The following is a 21,619-nucleotide window of genomic DNA, read 5'->3' on the forward strand; positions in this document are numbered from 1 at the left end:
ATTGACAGAACATTCTCTACTGGTTAAGATTATATATTGCGTACAGACGAGTTTGTTTGAATCTCATGAAAAGCTCTTGCCGGGGAGTCTTGGGCTCACGTTTAGAGTACCAACTAGACTTATAAAATCATTTGTAATAGTTTCCCTTGTGTCTCTCCTATTTCACACAATTAGAAACCTATTTGGAATTTGGCAGCCCAGGTCAGGTTTTCCTTGCGATTGAACGCGTTGCCTTTGAGTCTGCGCAGTATTGAGTTATTTTCTGCCGGATTCGACGGAGAAACTCCCCTGTGTAGCGTTCGCCCCACTCATCGCGTTCACCCCACTCACGCGTTTCACATGAAAACAGAACACAAATCATCGCGATCACCCTACTCAAACATTCACAAATCACGGACTTGAACCATGTCTAGGTACAAACCATTCCAATGGGAGCACATGTAGGTAAACACCTGGACTGCCCCTCCTGCGATATAGTGACTCAAAAATGGTTGCACCCAGTGAAAGTTACTTCAAAAGAGGTCTTAAGTGCCCTTCATGAAGTCGAGTGACGCACATAGGAAAAATGCAACGTTAACTTTCGACATCCAAGTTAATATAGGATCATACGACCAGCCGCTCTTCCATCGAGTCACCGCGTAGTTCTTGGTCAGTTTTGGTCGATTTCAGAAATTCAGTGTTTCAAGTGGACACAAAAATTACCGCAAAGCCACCTGTCGTGCCGGTGAGTACACATTTTACAACTCAACCCAGACAGACACTGTGGTGTTCATTGCTGAAATGAAAAGCAGGCTTCCTTCAAAATGTCTCGGTTGCGATGTCTTTGTCTGATGAACCAGGAAAGGCCAAGAGCTGATGTGTGATCGTTGATGTGGGAACTATAGTCATCTCCACACCCAGGCTAAACAGAGACATTGCGTTAATTTCTTTATCGATATTTTACTGACAATGTTTTGCTGTTTGCATGCGGATTACTTCGCTGGACGAACGAAAGCTACCACTTATTTAATTTTTGCGCAAATTGAATCTATATTCCTTGTCAATGAATAGCCAACTAAGAGTGAGGTGAACAAATGACGATTGTAGCACAGACAGTATATAATGCATACTGCTGAGCATCTTTGTTCAGAAGACAAATAATTTTGATCGTCCGTCATTGATGCTGATATACCGTCAAGTCACTGTTTGCAAAAGTGATCAATGGAATAATGTATTGTTATTTAAATAAGGCGCTTTAAATACAATTCTTTGTTTGCCGTCCGCGTACTACTGATAGGTTTTTCAGAGAAAATTAAGAAAGCAAACACAGTGTTAACGCTATTGCAAATAAAAAAATATATTTCCAACAGAAATCAAAGAAAAATTGAGCTTATGTTAATATACTTGGGTTTTTTGTCTGTGTTTTTTCCCCTGGCTGGCTGGTAGGTTCTTCAAAAATCCAAGGACGGCAAACAAAGAATTTTCTTTAAATGGCTTAATGTCAGTTCGTGGTCTCAGTATAGACAGGGATATTCGGATCACAATGGTAACTCCTCGCATAGACGACAATCTATGATCCTAACTATAATACTGGTATAGACAGTATAACTAGTATACGGATGCATCCAAAGTTGCCGAAATGCTATATTGTTCAGTAACATAAAACTTGCATCTTGGGACCATTTCAGGTGGTATCACGTTCCAGTATATAAAGTGACCAAAAAAAATGTAGAGAAGGAAAGGTAGAAAGTGAAAATCATTATAACTTTTCATGAATTCCTTCATAAAGTCCTTACACCCATACTCGCTATTGTTTAGTGTGGAAAGTGAGTTCCACTCTTTTTACTAAAAGTCGGTGTAAACTTAACTTTTACACCAACTCTAACACTGAAATATTCCAACTTTCTACACTGCCCTCAAAATTCAACAGTAGGCATGTTACACAGTGACTATCGTTAATCGCCAATTCACAACAAATAAATTTTATGTGCAGTCGATTTGCATCAAAACGATTCTCAGTGATTTGTTCCACAGAGGGTGTTCTCCCGTTGAATAGGGAAGAAGAGCCAGCACACTTCTTAATCGATATTCGGCAAAACAAAGCTGCCACCGGTTACAAAATGTATTGACTCCGAACCACTTCACCAGCGTCTTCATTTTTATTCAAAGGTCACGCAAAGACCATGTGTATTGTGCTCCATGACAACAGCGGCTTACAAATATTTTGTTAAATCTGATTACGTCACGATCGTCAGTCGAACCGTCGGCTTCAGATGGTCGGCTGCATACCTGCAAACGATTACTGTAGCTGACGAATTGTAGAGTCGCAAGTCTTGTAACCGACTGTATAGTTTTATAAGAAGTGAATGTCATATCTACTGGTCGCTCGCATGCCTGTGTGACGGAGGCACGAAAAATAACTTATCTGAAACCTCAAAAAGAGTAAATACTCTGTGAATTGTACAGGAGTTAATTTTCTCTTATTTCCGAGGTACATCTAAACGAATTTGTCCATCAAATTTGCCAGTCAAACAGTGAAATTGTCATCGAATGTTATTGCAACGATATTTTTACAAAGCGCCGAAATCCAATTCTTGTAATACATGTCTCTATGATTGTCGCCAAATCGTTACACGACCTTAATTAATACTGACTGTATTCTGATCAAATATACCTAGGACTGAACACCGTTCTTTCGTTGACATTTCTGCCCGTGACCATAAAATGTCAGTAAATTCTATTGTAAGGCTTCCGTAATAGATCAAAGAATACGCTGAGCCAAGAACAGCAAATATTGAATCAAAAGGTGGAATTCAATAATACGGAAGGGTCTTTTGTGGACCGATATGATTCTATCGATTTCGTTTGTTAGCACAGTGTTCAGCGAATATTGAATCGATTTTGTACTTATTATGAGTAAATATTACGTTTTAAATAGTTTTATTTTCCTTAACTGTGTCAGTGTGTGCCTATAGCAACATCACCACTATCCCCCAGAGTATTTCAAAGAAAAACAGTGCAGGTATTTTATCGGCTCGATCTAAAAGTAAATTGACCCACCGATAACTCTTTTCAATGGAAAACAAAGGACTAACACCATGTAAATACTAAATGTCAATAAAAACTGATTCGAGAACCATGGATAGACGACTGCTCCTTTAATTGTCCATCCTCATGTCATCAAGTAACTACACTGTAAAAATAGCGGACGCTAGACGCGTCTTTACGCGTTCAAAATGTACGTGTCGGTGTTCAAATTTGAACGGCTAGTGTTCATATTGTTAACACTAGTGTTCATATTATTAACAATGGTGTTCTAAACCTGAACACGCAGTGTTAACAACCATCTCCTTCAAGTGTTCAAAAACTCAGCATCACAGAAATTTTACAATACTGTGAAACAATTACCAATCTTTTGGTTTTTTTTACTTTACAATGGCTATATTAAATTTACTACTGCCTCGCTGTCCGGCAAACATACACGGATTTTGGTGTAACGAATTTCCAGTAAATGAAAAAATATTTCCGGTCTAAAATTGCTGAAAGCATGTTTTTTCTAAACAAAAAAGTATACAAAATAATTTTGTACGTTTATTACGTGTTGAAATTTTGAAAATTTGAAAAGAAAATCAGAAAACCATCATGAACGTTTTAATTTTAACATCGGCGTGCAAGAGGGTTCTATTTCTAAACACTTGGTGTTCAAGTTTGGTGCTTTTCCTATCCCATGATGCATCAAAACGGAAGTTGCGACATTTTTCTTGTAAGCGCACCCTGAAGTCGTGATCGTGCTGAAGCAAGACCAGAAAGGGTAAGTTTTCTCTCCAAATAGTTAAAGGTATTAGATTTTGAAGCATCTGTATTAATATCCTTCGAAATTAATGTATTGTACTTTGAAATGCTTAACTACGTGAAGAAACCTTTTTTCTTTAGTGGCTGGTATACCAACAACAAGCTGTGAATACGCAGTGGTATTTTGGCCTGGCCTATCGATCGATCTCACTCGGGTCAAGGGTCATTGCAACACAACTGTAGCGATAACCCTTGACCTGAGCGCGATCGATACGCCTTGCATAGTACCGCTGCGTAATCACAGCTGACACATGTCTTTTAGTAGAGACAATCGCATGTAAAACATCAATTAAACACCGTAGAGTATGCAATGTATTGTTTCAGCGTATGAGAGTTTGGCTTTTTTATTTTAATCAGTTGATGACAAGAATAAGCCAATATTTTGTAACAGTATTGAAAAGAGGCACTGTATATGAAAGTCTCCCCTTTTCCTTAACCTAATCAGCTCCTTGTCTTTCATTTAAAGTCTCATCTCGCCATATTACCTATTGTTGCATTTTTTCAGGATGTAAAAAGTTGGATATAACTGAAAATCGAAGAGTTGTTACAGAAGCTGGCGGTACAGATAATGAAGAAGATTAGTGTACAGGTAGCTGTCTGGAAACAAGCTTGAGAACCTCAGTTCATCTCTAATGTAGATTTAAACTTCCGAGGGTCAGTAACTGAATTTTGATAAGTTTCTGAATTTTTTTCTGTAAGCTTTGGTAGCATACTATGATCAACTAAATGTTGCCGGAGGATAAGCTTTCACAGACGTGTAGTCTCCTTTATCAGATGCAAGGGTGGAATGAAAAATAATAGCTGAAAGCGACAGAAAATTCAGAGTAATAAAATGTCCACTCTGACAGAATTACTGAATTTTCTGAAATTTTCACTCTGAATTTTCTGTCACTTTCTGCTTCAATTTTTCATTCCCCCTTGCATCTGAAAAAGGAGACATCACGTCTTTGGAAGCTTATGCCCTTTTATCATTTAGTTGATCATAGCATGCTACCAAACCTAAGAGAATTTTGTATTGTAGCTCAACACGTCTCTTGTTCTTAGCAACTGGTTTTTAGCTTTGCCGTCAGCTAAATAGGTGGATGTGTAGCATTGCCCTCAAATTTGTACATCCCAAAGTTTTTCTTCAAAACAGCCTGTACGAATTCTTTAATATTTGGATTACAGGTCCCCGGGGATTACCCTAATCACATATGTTCAAATTATGATGAACTATGCAAATTTATATTTTTGATGCTAATTTTGCTATTTTTGGCAAAAATCTTCTTCTCTTTTACTGACGTCTTCAATATTTGGTAAACATGTCCCTAAGAATGACCCTAGTCAAATTTTTGCTAGTTGTGATGAAATATTCAAATTTGTATATTTCATGGCAATTTTCGTCATTTTTGGTCAAAACTACTAATTGAACAGCTTTGATATTTGAGACATAGATCTCTACTGATAGCCTTTTTCGGATTGTTCAAATTATCCAGAAATTTGGAACTTTGTATTTTTGAGAAATTAAAGACATTTCAGGCATTTTTAAGATATGAGGGATTACCAGGATGTGATATATATACGTTATGATGAAATCTACATTTTTTTTATTTTAAGGGTGAATTTTACAATTTTTGGTAAAAACATTTGCATAAAAATTAATAGCAAGTTACACCAGAATTTGAAAGGTCTTTACGAATATGTTTTTAATTTCTGAGAAGTAGATTTTTGAAATGTCACCGATTTATTTCATTGTTTATTTAAAGATATTGCAAACAAACAAACCTTTTTGTTTATGAAGGACTTTGTTGGACAAGGAAAAAGGTTTTACCCTGCCAAGGACCAATTTTCCCCACTTTCTGCATGTTGTGCCTTACTGTGACACTTTGACAACTTGACATGTTGTGTTTACTTAATGTGGACAACTATATACCATGTGCACTAGAGAAGCCTTGACTAACTTTTTTTTTTCAAAATTTACAATTGTCTATACAAGAGGAAATGTCTTTAAGAAACCATCTTACAACAATGAAGTATGCATTCCATACATATATGTGTTTTCAACACAATAAGTAAGCCAAATTTTGAGCTTTTTCAGATGATTTTTTGTACATTTTAAACAAGTATGAACCCTAAAACGTAATCCACAATATTTAAGTAAAACCTGTTTTGTCATTACTTTGTTCATATTTTTAAAACGATCTACAGTGTTCATGGGGATATTTATTGCTTATGCTTTTGATAGGAGGGTGTTAACACCGTTGGTAGTTTCCTATGACAAACTCTACATACAAATTGGCAATGATTATTTGCCCACTTTACAGTAAATTATTGTATTTACTCTAGAAATGTTTTGTGTATTTTTAGAATAAAATAATTTTACTGTATATCAGTGGTCTGTAATGTTATTTCAAGGCTTGAACACCCCCTGAACGCCCAAAATTAAAGGTGTTCAACAAGCGCGCATTATGTGTTCTAGCCTTTAACACACTTATCGTTGAACGGCGTCCATGCGTTCAAAAAGTGTTACAGCCCTTTGAACGCGTAAATGCGTTCAATTTTTTGAACACATTTCATGTGCAACGTGTGTTCAGATATGGAACACTGTGGTGTTCAATATAATGTCTGATGAACACGTAGCGTTCAAAATCTGCACACGTGTGTTAAAAAAATGAACGTTGGTTGAACACGTAGTGTTAAATTTCTGAACGTCTAGACGCGTTCAAAAAGTGTTACAAAAAGGCGTTTAATTGGTGTTCTATCCTTGAACACTTAACTTTACAGTGTACGTATACCGATTACGAACGGGAGGATTATCGCCCTGACGAAACGACTCAACAAAGCTTATAAAGTACAATTCGGATGCATTAATAAGTGAATATTTGACTTTACACAAATACATAAGTTCACGATTTTTGTTTACAGACTTTACCTTTCGGCACATCTAACAACACATTATTACACCAGGAAATGGGGTAAAATGAATAAACATGGAAACTCTGAAAACACAAGTGACGGAAGACAAGTCATGGGTTCATGATTACAAATTAAAGTGAATATATAGCGAACGTCATTTGAGGAGAAAATTAATACTTCAATATTTTTTATGTCAAGGACAGATCAGTGTAAATGTTATCTGACAATTGTATTACCATAACATAAAATCGTGTAAAATGAAGACACTCTCAATGAGCAATCTGTTCACCAATAGACAAGTTGACATTTTTACAACCATGCAATAATTTTGGTTTCTCAAGTTTTTCTCAAGTTTTTTTACGTACGTACGCGTACATACAGCGTTTTTATCAGATTTTACTAATTAATCTACTAATAAATTCTCTTCGCCTCTTGACAGTCCCACCAGCAATGGCCTGTGACGACGTGGACAAAGAATTCTTTACGGGCACGACGATACATGGTGTTGGCCGGATTGTAGAAAGATCTCGACTGGTATTCAAAATACTCTGGTTTTTCATCGTCCTCGTCGCATTCGGCTTCTGCGCCTGGCAAATCACGGACCGTTTCGTCCGCTTTTTCGAGTTCAATGTGAATACAGAAATCACTTTGAAATTTGAGTCGTCCATCGAATTTCCAGCCATAACAATCTGTAATTTCAACAGGTAATGCTTGCATAATTTCATAGCCACCGTGACTTCCCCCACCCCTTCTGATAAACTACGTAGAGAAAGCAAGAACCACAGTTAAAATCCACATGTGAATGAAATGTGCTATGAATAAATGGAAGAGCATACTTTCACGGCTACTAGATATTGTGAGAAGCTGCAGATGTACATCGAATGTACAGCAAGCTTCCATTTTAACGTGCCTCTTGGACAGATATTTGGATTCTCAAACCTTTTCAATTCTTTTCCGATTACCACTTGTTGGGGTCATTTTGAAGCCCTTGGTGTACGATTTTTTTTTTACCGTCTCAGATTTATGAAAATCGAAAATTTTATTTTTCTCCATAGAGTTAACACATGCAGGGATGGCGGCCATTTTGAATTTCAAATATCTGTAAATCTTGGGTAATTAGTCTTTCATGAACCCCGATTTTTATTCTTGATTTTGGAAGAGAATTGTTTCAGGATTCCTCGAGGAAAGTTTGAGCAAAAGTCGAAGTCTTTCACTTTCGAGGCGCATACTACCTTAACACGCTACAAGCTTGTGAAATTGCAAAAAAATTCTGTATACCTACACTGTTCAATACTTGAATGCATAAGACAATACGTTACCTATTTGTTTTATATGTTAGATTTCGCCATATACCTCAATTACAAACCAATCGTGTCCCATTGTGCTGAGACGTGTTTATGCAATACCTGCCATAAAGAATGTCACGTTTTGTTTGAATTCTTAGATATTACTCTTCAGCTATAACAGCCAGTGATCAGGCCATAGTAAACCAATTACTTTACGCCATGGATTATGACTACGACTACAGTGACTCCGAATATAGTTCTTTTGATTGGGATAACTGGTATTCCAATCTGTCCCTGGCAGCCGATTTTGATTACGCCAACTTTACCAGACGAGTTGGAATGCAATTGGATGATACAACGTTATTGTCGTGTGAGTGGCGGGGTAGATCATCTTCCTGTTCAGCTAGAGTAAGTCAAATTTTTCCGGCTATCTTATTCCACGTCTATCAGCGATAAACGACTCCTTATCGGTAACCGCTATGTCAGATTTATCAGATGGTTATAAAAATAGTGACTGTTGTTTTACCTTGGCTCGTTATATTTGTTAAATATTTGACCTGATAACATGAAGACAAAAATAGTTATATAAGCAACATAATACTGTGATGCACAACCACTTGTTGCAAGGGCTTAGCCGGCAAAGCTGATCGCAAAACCTCGTTGGTTGCAGAGGGCGCAAATCGACGCGTTGTATGCGCTGAAACCTGAACTCGTCCGACCATCCTTTTTTTTTTAAATTTGCTATGCGGCGGACCACCCAGGAATATATATTAGGCAGAGTGAACGACAGGTTGTGTGTTGATTACGTCATGAAAGTATGATGACATCACATATGACGTCTTGCATTTGTGTTGCATTATCCTGATCATGGCATACGCATAAGACTGATATTAGACTGGAGGAGCCTAGGGAGCTCCCTACGCTCCCCCTCAGGAGGGGAACGTAGGGAGAATCCTCGAGCGACGGATCTTCCAGTCTAGACTGAATTATGAGAGCATTCAAAGGGTTAAAAAGCTGGAGCACTCCCCAGGAAGACATTTCTTTGTATCTCCGCACTGGCGGTCACACTGGAACTAGATTACGCACTGCAGCAACGCTACGTCAATTCATTTCGTATGCTATATAGATCGTCGTTCTTTTTACAGAATTTCACGCACGTCTTCACGTCGTATGGAAACTGCTATACCTTTAATGGAGGGTCTCAATACTTGTCTCAGGACCAGCCAGGAGCCGGCAATGGTTTTAGATTGCTCATAAATATTAAACAGGTAATTGCGACATGGAAGCATTGGAGAATAACATCATGACACAGTGGGCCTCAACACCACTTCATCCAAATATACGGAATATCTTAGGCTCTTTCTGCGTGGTGACACAGTTACTGTACCCCCATTAAAATATATCATTGTCAAATAGTCTGTTTGCTTTGTTGATATCATAATATTATGGCGCTAGCAAATACCTCCAGACAAACAGACATCGCTGCGACATTAGCTCACGTGTGTGAACACGTGAGCTAAAAACGCCAAAAGATATAGCCAATGGGGCTTTAAATTACACAGTTCAATTACATCGGGTTGATAGCTACCATAGTGATGTCGATAAAACCCAAAAGTTTCGACAGCTACCGCTTGATTGCATTTAATAGCAGCAGGGACAAATAGATGTTTTAAATTAACTCGCATACCTAAATCTCACCTGATGAAATACTCTCTCTTGTATCATTAGGAGGAATACACTGAATCGGCGTCCGGAAATGTACAAGCGGGTGTAAAGTTTCTTGTTCATGATAAGAACACGCCACCTTTGATGGATTCGCAGGGTTCAGCGGTGGCTCCAGGAACCTACGCATTCGTTGCAGTTCAACAAGTTAGGGTAAGAATACCAGTAACCATGAACTTGGTTGTTTTGTCCGTAGTCTGACGTTTTTCGTTTTTGTTTTTAATTTTGCGATCATTCTCGATTGAATGAAGTTGGTCTCAATCAGTGTGTGTGTCTCTATACAAAACCGGGCCGAGATTCAAAAGCTTGACAAGTAATAGCAATGCGTCTTTGTGTCTTTCTGTGCGTCTCTCTGTCAGTCAGTCAATCTATCTATATCGGTCTGTCTGTCTAACTGTTTTTCTTTCTGTTTGTCTGTCTTTATATCCATCCATCCATCTAAAACTTATTATCTGTCTACCTTTCTGTCTCTCTGTCTTCTGCCTGTCTCTTGATCCATTATCATCATCATCATCATAATCGTCGCCGTCGTCGTCATCGTCGTTGTTACATACTATTGTAGCTACGATGGTCCCCTTAATGGTCAGCGACATCGTTATTTTCTCTCGGATCTGCGTAAAGTTATCTCACCTTAATACATCTCTTTTCGATAGATGAACCATAAGTAACGGTTCACAATTATTTCCTTTACAGACAGTTAGTTTGTCTAAGCCTTACGGAAGCTGTGTCAGCTCCTCCACGTTGCAGTATTACGACGAGTATTCGCTATCAGCCTGCCTTATAGAATGGAGATTGGAGTTAATCGTCCAGGAGTGCGGCTGTAAACCGTTCCGTTATCCTGGTCCAGCGAGGGATTGTACCGTAACGGAGAGCGCAACTTGTGCGAAGACCACCCTCGGTTAGTCGTTTGTGGCTTCACGGTGTGTTAGCCCTGTACTTCGTGATGTTCACGGATTGTGACGTGACGAAATTAGCGGCTAAATTTACAATAACACTATCTTTTTAACACTGTTCCATACTTTTTGTCTGACATAGCGTCTCTTGATCCATCATCAAAGACGCTACAAGGACACACTATCATTATTTGACCTCCCTGTCAATGTATACTCCCTACATATACTGATATATGATAGTGTCCTTGTCCTTGTCCTCTACATTACGTTTGGGTCAACAACAACAACACAACAGTTATGTTCGTTGAATTTGATTGGTCAACAACAACAACACGACTAATAAACACAAACAACAATACAAACAACGACAAAGTTGGCAGAGAGTTGCATCGGCTCAAATAATTATTATATAGTGTCCTTGTAGCGTTCCGTATAACGTCATCTACATTACGTTTGAACCAACAGCAACACAACAGTTATGTTCGGTGTATTTTATTAGTCAACAACAACCATACTAATAAACATAAACAACAATAAAAACAACAACAACAACCAGATGTCTGAGTACCCCGTGGTACAATATGCAATGTGATTGTTGACAAAATAATGCTCGTCCGGACTTAAATTTTTGACATATAACGGACCGTATTATCAGCATTGGTGAGATAAACACTGGGAATTTGGACATGGTTCTTGAAGAAGACCATAATTTATAGACAAAGCGAAAAATAACCTTAGCAGACGGTATACGCTTTCGTCGATTATCATGTTATTTCATATATACATGATAATGTGCCTTGTCCACATCACAGGTCTATATCCTCCATCTAGTTTACGCATATGAGTTGTAGGTCTTGGTTACATATTATTTTTTCATTTTACTGTAAACCCTTCAAAGGAAGAGCAACACAAATATACATAAAAGTTCAAACCAAAAAGGTTTTGAAACAAAACACTCAATACAAGACAAAAGAAAACACAACTTTAAAATAGTCTTAAGAACATATTATATAAATTATAATGTAGGTTTCGAAAGACAGTGTGACACGAATCCAACAGGTCAGTGACGCAGAACTCATCCGCCTACAACAAATAACAGACAGTCACAGTTCTATGGGGAATTATTGCATTATTTATGAGAGTTATTTACCTGATCATACTTATGCATCAATGGAAGATGACCCAATATTTCACACGAGTTGTAACCTCCTTTCATTTGTAGGGAGGATAAAAAATGGCGACTTCGGCCAATCGAGCTGTTACGTGCCTTGCAACATGACAAGCTATCCGACATCTGTATCGTACGCTCAGTACCCGAGTCAAAGCGTCGCACCAGAGATGGCGAGTTTTTACAATGTATCTGAATCTTATGGCAGGTAATTCATGCTTTCTTTTCGAATACAAGTTTCGTTCAAAGTGTCTCGTGAACGTGTTTATACTGTACCATATTTGAAAGGAATAAGTTCCTGCTCTTCTGACTGAAGAATGAACCCATCGTTTTGATCTTCAATTTAAACAATCATTTCTTCAAAAGAGCATAATTCTGTGTTGCCTACTGAAAGATCACGTTTCATCTGCTCGCAAAAGCACGAATGTATTACTCTTTTAACTTTAGAGATACCTCACAAATGTGTCGATGACGTATCTTTAAAATAGTATGCGCCTCGGGGACAGATATTCGGACTCTGAACTTTTTACAATTCTCTGCTTGTCTACCATGTGTGAGGCTTCATTTTATAGCCCTTGGAGTACGAAAACTTTTCATCGCAACAGTTTTTCGGAAATCGAAGATTTTATTTTCCTCTTACAGTTAACACAGGGATGGCGATTATTTTGAAATTCAAATATCGGTAGATGTACAAGGTAATTTGTTTCTGTAGTGTACCAAACTTTGCACGTTAACCCCTGATTTTTATTCTTGGTTTGGTAAGTCGATAGTTGAAAGTTCCATAGAGGAAAGTTTGAGCAAGAGTTTTAGTCTTTCACTTACGAGGCGCACAATACCTTAATGAACGACAGACCAGAATGTACTAGCCTAAAACGAATGACTTGTAGACATGACGTCCAACTTGTTGACCGGCAGGGTTACAGCACAAGACGACGCCATGAAGGCTCCCTTCAAAGATTTGATCCTATACACCACTACGTTGACGTCGCTTTCGATGTTCTTTCGTTTTTTCATCATTCCCTCTTTTGTTTTCAGGAACAATTTAATCTACCTAGACATATACTACGATGAGATAAATTATGAAGAGTTGAAACAGACAGAAGCGATGACTCCGTCAGCGTTAGTCAGTAAGTCGGCGTTCCTGAGTGAAAAAAATGTTTTACTTTTTCCGGTGGCGCCAACATCAGTCAAAATTTCATACAGGGATGCTCCCTGGGCCGTAAATTCAATACTTATCGAATACCGCTTTAAAGTCCGAGAAAATCAGTATTTTAGTATGCTATTCGAGATGAAGTCGTTATCTTTGTGGTGTTTCTAACTATTTGAATCAAGTCAGTTTCGGAGACACTCTGATGGAAATTGTAAGTCTCGCGAGATCTTAACTCTGATTTTGTTCCTTTTCCACAGGTGATATCGGTGGTCAGCTTGGGTTCTTCCTGGGTGCAAGTATCATCACACTGTGTGAATTCATCGAGTATTTGATAATGAAGTGTCACGGGGCCTGCAGAACAAAGAGTAAGAAAGTTTGGGACAGCAATGACGAAAAGGAGAAAAAAGTTGACGTCGCTGCTAACGGGGACACAGAACTGAATTTTGGACCCAGATTTGCATTTTCCTAAAATAACAGTCTTAGGACATGTGTTTATACGAAGGGGGAATCGTTTAATTCGAGTCATTGCTGCCAAAGAAGTACATATCAGGGACAAGCTATTCGCTTACAGCGAGGACAAAGGGAGGCCAAAATGCCAACGGGTAAAGTTTGTACTTTGCTGACCAGGCAGCTTTGAATAAAGCTGACAGGGTATATGATGCGGCTGGCAGAGGACAGTGGGGGCCATCGTGTGACGGAGGTGGTAGTTTGGAGCTCTTAATCTGGGGCGGCGGCATCGGAGCTTTCCTGATTAGTTGCGGGAGAGGAAATTTTCAAATCGTGCAAGAAGCGAAATCAGCTACCAACAGCTTTCTAGTTCCCCTTCAAAGTTTAGTTTTGTTTGAAATACCTGCATACAATTTGTCGAGATTTATGTTTTTGCGAGAATTGATGGATGAGTATTTTCGATGAGATAAATTCCAAAAGATTTAGTTGGCCCGTTTCGAAATTCTACTCTTTTTCCCAAATTTCTATTCAACAACCCTCTCTCCTCTGTGTTCGTTTAAACCTTCGATTATTTACACTGCCAATGGTATTGGTTAGCTGATAGGAAACGCGTGTTTCATGGAATTCTTATCACAATAGTGTGGTCTACTCTACTCGCCGAATCTTTATTACCTATTACATCAGTACTATCAAAAACATAATATGTCAATTCTGAACTCTAGTTTTAGAACTTATGATTAATCTTTCTTTGTATTAGCAAGTATATTCAAAGAAATTTCACGGGAATTTTGTTCAATCAGTCGATAGTTGACTGTCAAAATAGTTCAATACTTTTGCAACGTATCTTTCAAATGAAATGGCGAGCTGCCTTTTAATTAGATTTACAAATTTCCAATTCAAAAATTTAAGTCGCCATTCGACGTAAATGTAAATATTATTACCACAAATCTTCTAAATGGATATATAAATGTTATTAAATATGGAAATGATCGTTTGTAATGCATAGTTGTTTGTACGGTGAACGTCAAGTTCAGTATAGATGAAGTTAGTAGTGACTCGAGCCATTGACAAGGTCAAGGGAATGACAACAATCACAGTGACGTTTGCGTTTTTTGGAAGTCTGTTACGAAGTTTAAAACTTTGCAGCACCGTTGCATTTAATAGCATACATGTGTACAGAGTGGGTTGTTTAGAATAACCAAAACAACTCCCGTTGTTAAAGGACAGCTGTGATGTGATATACGTATTTGGATAGAGTCAATCGAACGTATTCATTTGCTCTTCATAATTTGTAGTTCGTTAACGTTTGAATTTAAGAGAACGGCATACATAACCATTGTGAATCAAAATAAATATATCAGGTCGTATGTTTTGTTCTTGTTGTTTTGATTCTTTTGTGTGAACTTGTGAACATTTCTTGAAGATGGATTTGATCAAATAGCAACAACTGAGAATCTACTCAAAACTATTTACAAATATCAAAGCTTGGCAGGCAGGGACTGATGAAAATCTTTCAAGATATGGGAATACAAGGATATTCCTGTTGTCATGGAAACTAAAAGCAAACCAAAGCCATGGCAAACACACAAGTTGGATAACTGAGAAGCCTTATGAGATTCGGCATAATGGTAATTTGTTGTACAAAGCTTGACATTTCGAACGGGTTAATTAGCATATTAAAATACAATTTGCATATCCGCTTGTTCCATCTTAAGTTATTCATGTGCGAGTAGATTGCCACCCAATATGAGATGCGTTTGTATCCCCTTGCAGCGAACTCTGTTCTCAGTTGGAAAGCAATGAAATATGTAACATCTTTTCAGCATGAATGTTCTGTTAGCCTGCTGTACGCTTTGAACCCCAACTCTTTGAAGTTTTACACTGATAAGCAGATAAGAATGGACAGTGAAATTGATCTAAATGTTGCCGCACTTGTGTAATTGCTTGTAAAGTTGTTCAAAAACTTGCCTCAGAAGTTGCACTGACTTGTTATAACTGCGGTGAAAATCGAAGAGCTTTTATGGACCCGTATTAAACATTCACCAGGGAGCACACTTTGCAGTGCTCTTCACATACACAGAATCATATTACATTCCTAATACACAGCCCCTCTAAGTTACATTTTATCACAGCCAAGTCAGAGTCTAGTTGTCATTAGACTCTTGTTGCCTTTGCATAAGTTCTTTGACAAAAAATAATGATCCACAGGAAAAGAGTTGTACATACGCCAGAAGCAGTACGTGAGAAAGTTGTCGAAATGTGCGGGGATAGAAAGTCAGGAAATCTTTACCCAACACACACACAGACACTAATCAGTTCCCACTTTATTGCTTTATCTCAACAATTGCAGCGGAAGCATACTGTGAAACAACACTATCATCTGTCCGTTGTTTGCCGCAACTCAACTAAAATTACCGTCCCTGTAGTAAATTTTGAAACAAACCAATGACACAAGTGTGATAACATTTAGATCAATTTCACTGTCCATTCTTATCTGCATACGACAGGCGCATTGTAACTGCGCCATTGGAAACCGGAATTAACAGGATGGAGCCACAGAAAGCTCCTGCGCATGTCATTTTTGACGCAGCGACGTGCCCATCATCCTAGCAGTGAGTCAAAATTTGTTATTACAGGTAATCGAAACGACCTCTTTTAGTGTGAGATCTCCTACCGAAGGGTTATTTTTTTGCATAAAGGAGCACAACTTTGAAGACGGGATATAAATCAGTATTTTGCTGTGTAGAATCAATAATAAGGCTCCTTGTTGACCTCCTGCACACTTTCTTCAGTATGCTCATACATGGTACGTTCATATCTGTTATAGAGTACGGATAAAGGTGAAAGGCTAAATTCTACAGTTGGCCAACACGTCGTCTACCCTTTAAATCAGTATATTGTTTTGTAGCATCAATAGTAAGTTTCCCTGTAGACCCTCACGCACATTTTCTTTTCTTCAGTGCACTCATGGCACATTAATATCTGTTATAGAGCACGGGGAAAATTGAAACTAATGTAGTCCACACGTCGTCTACACGAACATTCCTTTCAAATTAACATTGAGTTAAAGAGTGTATTCCCTTTGTAGCATTATCAATTTCCAACAAATTGCGTATCTGTTTAGCATTCAATCAATCAATCATTCATTGGTCCTTCAGTAAGTTACAGAGATCAATTGAGTAAGCACACATTGAAGATGTAATATCGGTATGTCTAAAGTCTAACCTTTACACACATATATGATTGAATTATAAATATCTTCATTACGCCACAGTGTAAATCAATATGAAGGCAATGATTATTATCCATAAGTGCTGCACCTCATTGAAAGCAAAAGGGTATAATACCTTCCATGAGACTAAAGTAAGGTTTATGATGTAATATAATTTGTTATGTTGCAATAAGTAACACTTTTAAAACAAGTATATCACGTGAAATGTCTCCTGTGTCGATCTAAGAGCACATTACAAACCAAATCAGCGATGAAACGCATATTTCCAAAACAAAACATCAAATTTTGTAAGGGAAACTTCTTTCTTTGAAAATATATAGCCAACTATACAAACTTAAACTTGATTTTGATGGGTCTAAAAAGTTACAGAATTGAATGTCACTGGACTTTATATCCATCGTTATGATGTTAGGCTAATCATATAAAACAAAAGGATAAAACCAAATACATAGTATTCGAAGGAAAAGATCTTAAAAATGTTTCAACTCGTTTTGAAGGTTCCAATACAAGAAATTGACTTTTTTAATCTAACAATTCTCTGCTGGTTTATAAGCTCAGAACCCCCGTAAACTGTACATTTGCTAAAAGCCTAGATATAGGGAAACATTTTGGTAACAACAGTGTCACTATTGTTTACATAACTATCACGTGACAGGTAATTTGCATAACCTTTCAAAAATCGGTTTTCCCTATGTTTTGTCTAAATTCTTCAAAACATCTGACTCAAACTTCCTGGAATGCAAGCTGTCATAACGATCTTTCAAAATCTGTCTCAGATATTTTATATTTTGCTAAGTTTTTTTTGAGCACAAGAAATCAACTAGGATTATATTCACCGCTCTGGAAGTTTTTCTGGCATAAAAATGTTTTAGAAGGTTTCAAGTTCTGTTTAAGGTTTAAAGTTCTGAGACACACTTTGGAAGATCCTTATAACAGCTTGCACTCACACAAATTTCAGCCTCATATTTCAAAACATTGAAACAAAACATAGGGAAAACCGATTTTTGAAAGGCTATGCAAATTACCTGTAACGTGGTAGTAATGTAAACAATGGTGACACTATGGTAACCAAAATGTTTCCCTATATCTAGGCTTTCCGAAAATATATAATTTGCGGGGGTTTCTGAGCTTATTAGCCACTACAGAATTGTCAGCTTAAAAAGGTCGATTTCTGTGTCTTTGAACTTTAAAGCCCCAATAGCTGCGAATGTGTAATAAACCGATCTCAAAATATCAACCGTTTTCCCAGAGTTTTCTCGGAAAAAGGCCCATTAAAGACTGAAAGAGTGTAGAAGCACTGTCATAAGTGTCGAAAGTGGCATGTAAATTCACACGTTTTAACATCATTTTAGATTTCCCGCCATTTTCAAAAACTAATCATGTGACAGAGAAAATGAAGATTACAACAACAAAATGTTGGCCATCGTGTGTTGTGCATTCAAGTTAATTGCATCATGCTTGTTTCTTTTATGTTTACGATGTGTATGTGCAGGAAATACTGCATTTTTGTACTTTTCTGTGGGCGCCATTTTATGAGTGGGGCACGCATTTATTATCTATTCTGTTTAAACGCGTTGGCGTGGTTCATATCAGCGAGCCGTGATACTTGTGTACATGTCATTCAGTTTGCACATTTACATGAACAAACTTTGGTTTGAAAATAAAATCATGAAAATAATGCGTAGAATTCGCAATTATTGGGGCTTTAAACAAACTGTAATTATGTGATTAATTTTCCTTTTTATTAACTTTTTTGTGCAAAAAAAAACGCTTCTGCAAAAAATTATGAATCAAATGTACAAAACATTCAGTTTTTTTGAAGTGTCTTATTTTGTTACTCAAACAATGTCTAAAAGGTTAAAGGTTAAATCTGCCAAAATAAAGGCAAAAAACGTGTGGTCATACGCATTGTTATATACGAAAACCTAAATACATTTCAAGTTATTTTTGAACGAAACGTGTTTTCTCTTCTCTGCACTGAGATCAGTTCGTCTCATCTTGTTATACTTTGCACTTGATCGATCTCTCTTGTGCATGATATTCACATCAGTACATCCCATAATCCGCAGTTTACCCAAAGAATCGATAAAGTATTCGGAATGTCCCGATCTTTCAAAGAATGGGTCAAAGCCGGACTTCCTCACAGTGCTGGTTCTTGCCATGAAAAAGTTAGTGGTACCGTCTGCCCAGAAACACTGTGGAAATTCTGCAACCTTGTGATACTTTCTTTCACTCCTAATATCAAGACAATCTCCTTCCTCATCGCCATAATGGAATTTTAAAATTCGGCAACCATAGCAGTCTGATTTGCTGACCGCTCTCCCAAATTCGTCTCCAACTGTCCCGCCAACGTGATCAACAGTAACATTAGGATGCTCAAATTTCTCAACAAACCTTTCAAGCCGAGTTCCATTGGTAAACACAAAATCGTCGTCTACCCACAGAAAGTATTTTGTCCTGACTTGACTCACTAACAGATTTCTGCCTGCAAACCAACCTTCAGCAGACGGCATGATGTAGTGTTTCACATTAGCGGCTTTGATTTTCTCCGGAAACTCGGAATCATCAGCGATAAGAATCGTGATGCCCGGATAAAACTTATGGACACTTGATATCAACCTCTTGACAGCTGGGTAACGCTCAAATGTCTTGGAGACAACTGTTACTTGGCATTTATGTTTCCAGACTCACCTGGGTCATACAAAAATGGCCTCTCTTGTCTTTTAATATGCACATGGATGGACACATGAAAAGACATCCAGCTGACATCGACGATATCTCGAGATTCAATACTGTAAACTGTACTGTTGTATCTTATTGTCGAAAGAACTCCATTAATCGTTTCCATGTCACCGTTGACCGTGATAGTTAATTCAGCCGTCTTGTTTCCAAGAATGTTCAGACGATGGTCCTCATGAGGTATGTACAATACGCCGAGACTATTACGACACCTTAGCTGAATTTTAGAAACATTCAACGAGTTGTTGGGGATAGCTCTGCTCAACGAAAGTCCGTGAAGTTTCGTTGACTCCAATGGCTGGACGGTGATACCATTGCCGATGAACTGAAACGGTGAAAGTGCTGGACATCGAACAAGGGGCTCGTTTGAGACTGCATGCAATCTTTCCCAATCTTCTAATTCAACACGACGACGTTCCTTGCTTGCTTTACTCAACAGGGTCTTATCTTTACAACTGCATGTCGCTCCATACTTTCTCGCTTCCCTATTGGCGTTAATGACGTGTCCATTGATGTTCTCATACGATTTGGATTCCAGCAAGTCCGGCGCCAGGACAACACTTTTTTTCGGAGTCGATATACATCTCGTATGAAATGTAGTGCGAATGAAGGTGTGAACATAAAGCAGAGTACAAATAATAATACAAGTTGATAGCAAAATCAACGCTACGAATTTACGGGGAACTGCCATGGCTAGAAAACCGTCACCGTATCGATGGGTGAAAACTCTAATGTTCAAAGTTGCGCAGTTTGTGTTGCCCAGTCGACGGACGTATTCGGACTTCGTGCTTAGATGACCTTTTGACAGTCGTGAGGAAGCGATGGGTAAATAAACAAAAAAAGAAAGGTCTCCTGACAATATCTGAATAATGTGTGGCGTTTCTCAATTTTACCAAAAGTCTCAGCGCAATTGCGATACATTAAGACTTACATTATCATTACGAGTATAACATAGAAGTTTGCAGCAATAAAAACGTTTAACACGATTTGAACTAATGATTAGGCAGTATTAGATGGTGAATTAATGTATGTTTAATCTGCAAATGTAAGCTCATCTGTATTTCCTTTGACATCCCACACTTGTTTTTATAATAAAGTAATTTGTGATATTGCAACATTCGTCTATAGGACACCTAAACACATTTGACAAATTTGAAAAACATGAAAATCCAATCATCCCAAATTAGTTCCAATCGTGTTGTTTATTTTTACGTTTTTTCCTCCAGGGTAAAAAAAAACCGCTGGTAAAGAAAAGTTCACTTTCCTCGACATTACAAGGTACAACTGCAGACATGTACGTCACAGGTAGTTTCTCTTCTGTCATGTACACCAGGAAATACAACTGCGATGACGAAATTGCTTTCCGGTCAAGATTATGTCGCCGATTTTTCGTCAGTAGAGCTAATTCGAAAGTTGATTTTACAGTGCGTTTCACATACATGTAAGTGCGGCAACTCAGCGTATGAGACGGACACATTGCACCTACAACACATGATTAGCGTGGGTATCACGACACATTTGAAAGGCACCGACTTATTGATTGATTACAGTAATGGGGCAGCCGCTCTGTCTAGACTGAGAGATACACTTAATCTACAATGTAACTGCTTTTACAATTTCAGCTGAGAGTTGAAGAGCTGAAGGTTTTCTCAACAGAAGTTAAATAAAAAGCCACACATTTTTGCTGCAATTCACCTCAAAATTACAGAAATTACACAAAATACACACACACCGAAATATATATTTTTAGAACATTAATAAAGTGACCATAAGTCAACGGGCTACGTTCAGTAGCAAAATATGTGGCATTTCAATTCATTTTAGCTTGAAGCTGAAACTGTAAAAACAGTTGCATTGTAGATCAAGTGTATCTCTCAGGCAAGACAGAGCGGCTGCCCCTTGTTAGTTTACTGAAAGAAAAAAGACATAAAAATGTAAACATAATATAACAAAAATGCAAATAAAATGAAAGAATGAAATAAAAATGTAAACATAATGACATAAAAATGCAAACAAAATGACAAAACGAAATAATGTAAACATAACGAAATAATGTTAACACAATTGTTTTGGCACTAATCTCACCCCATAAACTGTGGGCCATCTGTAATCTGGAAGTCAAAAGGCGTATGAGCTGCAACTCTGCGGAGTTTGTCCAACCTCAAGGAACCGCCAATTTCCTCAGATATTCATTGCAATCTGCAAATTGAACGATAAAGTCATTAACTATGCCTAAACAACGTTTACTTGAGGCAG

The 21,619-nt window shown here is 37.8% G+C and overlaps 2 protein-coding genes across 2 annotated transcripts; one reads left to right on the top strand and one right to left on the bottom strand.

Annotated features, from left to right (window-relative positions):
• Positions 1-250: 250 nt before the first annotated feature.
• LOC139131552 (acid-sensing ion channel 5-like) lies at positions 251-14,759 on the top strand. The gene is made up of 9 exons (XM_070697646.1): positions 251-724; positions 7,166-7,430; positions 8,171-8,420; positions 9,158-9,280; positions 9,741-9,887; positions 10,428-10,632; positions 11,850-12,003; positions 12,831-12,922; positions 13,203-14,759. The coding sequence occupies exons 2-9, from the start codon at positions 7,177-7,179 to the stop codon at positions 13,412-13,414; spliced, it is 1,437 nt and encodes a 478-aa protein (XP_070553747.1). The 5' UTR covers positions 251-724; positions 7,166-7,176; the 3' UTR covers positions 13,415-14,759.
• Positions 14,760-18,549: 3,790 nt separating this feature from the next.
• LOC139132255 (beta-1,4 N-acetylgalactosaminyltransferase 1-like) lies at positions 18,550-19,137 on the bottom strand. Its single transcript, XM_070698644.1, has one exon. The coding sequence runs from the start codon at positions 19,135-19,137 to the stop codon at positions 18,550-18,552; it is 588 nt and encodes a 195-aa protein (XP_070554745.1).
• Positions 19,138-21,619: the final 2,482 nt, after the last annotated feature.

Source organism: Ptychodera flava, chromosome 4, assembly GCF_041260155.1.
Source record: "Ptychodera flava strain L36383 chromosome 4, AS_Pfla_20210202, whole genome shotgun sequence".
Lineage (NCBI taxonomy): Eukaryota > Metazoa > Hemichordata > Enteropneusta > Ptychoderidae > Ptychodera > Ptychodera flava.

Coding starts and splice junctions, on each gene's coding strand:
- LOC139131552 (XM_070697646.1), top strand. CDS start 7,177: ATGGCCTGTGACGACGTGGACAAAGAATTCTTTACGGGCACGACGATA. Junction 12,004..12,830: donor GTATCTGAATCTTATGGCAG/GTAATTCATGCT, acceptor TTTTGTTTTCAG/GAACAATTTAATCTACCTAG. Junction 12,923..13,202: donor GACTCCGTCAGCGTTAGTCA/GTAAGTCGGCGT, acceptor CCTTTTCCACAG/GTGATATCGGTGGTCAGCTT.
- LOC139132255 (XM_070698644.1), bottom strand. CDS start 19,137: ATGCCGTCTGCTGAAGGTTGGTTTGCAGGCAGAAATCTGTTAGTGAGT.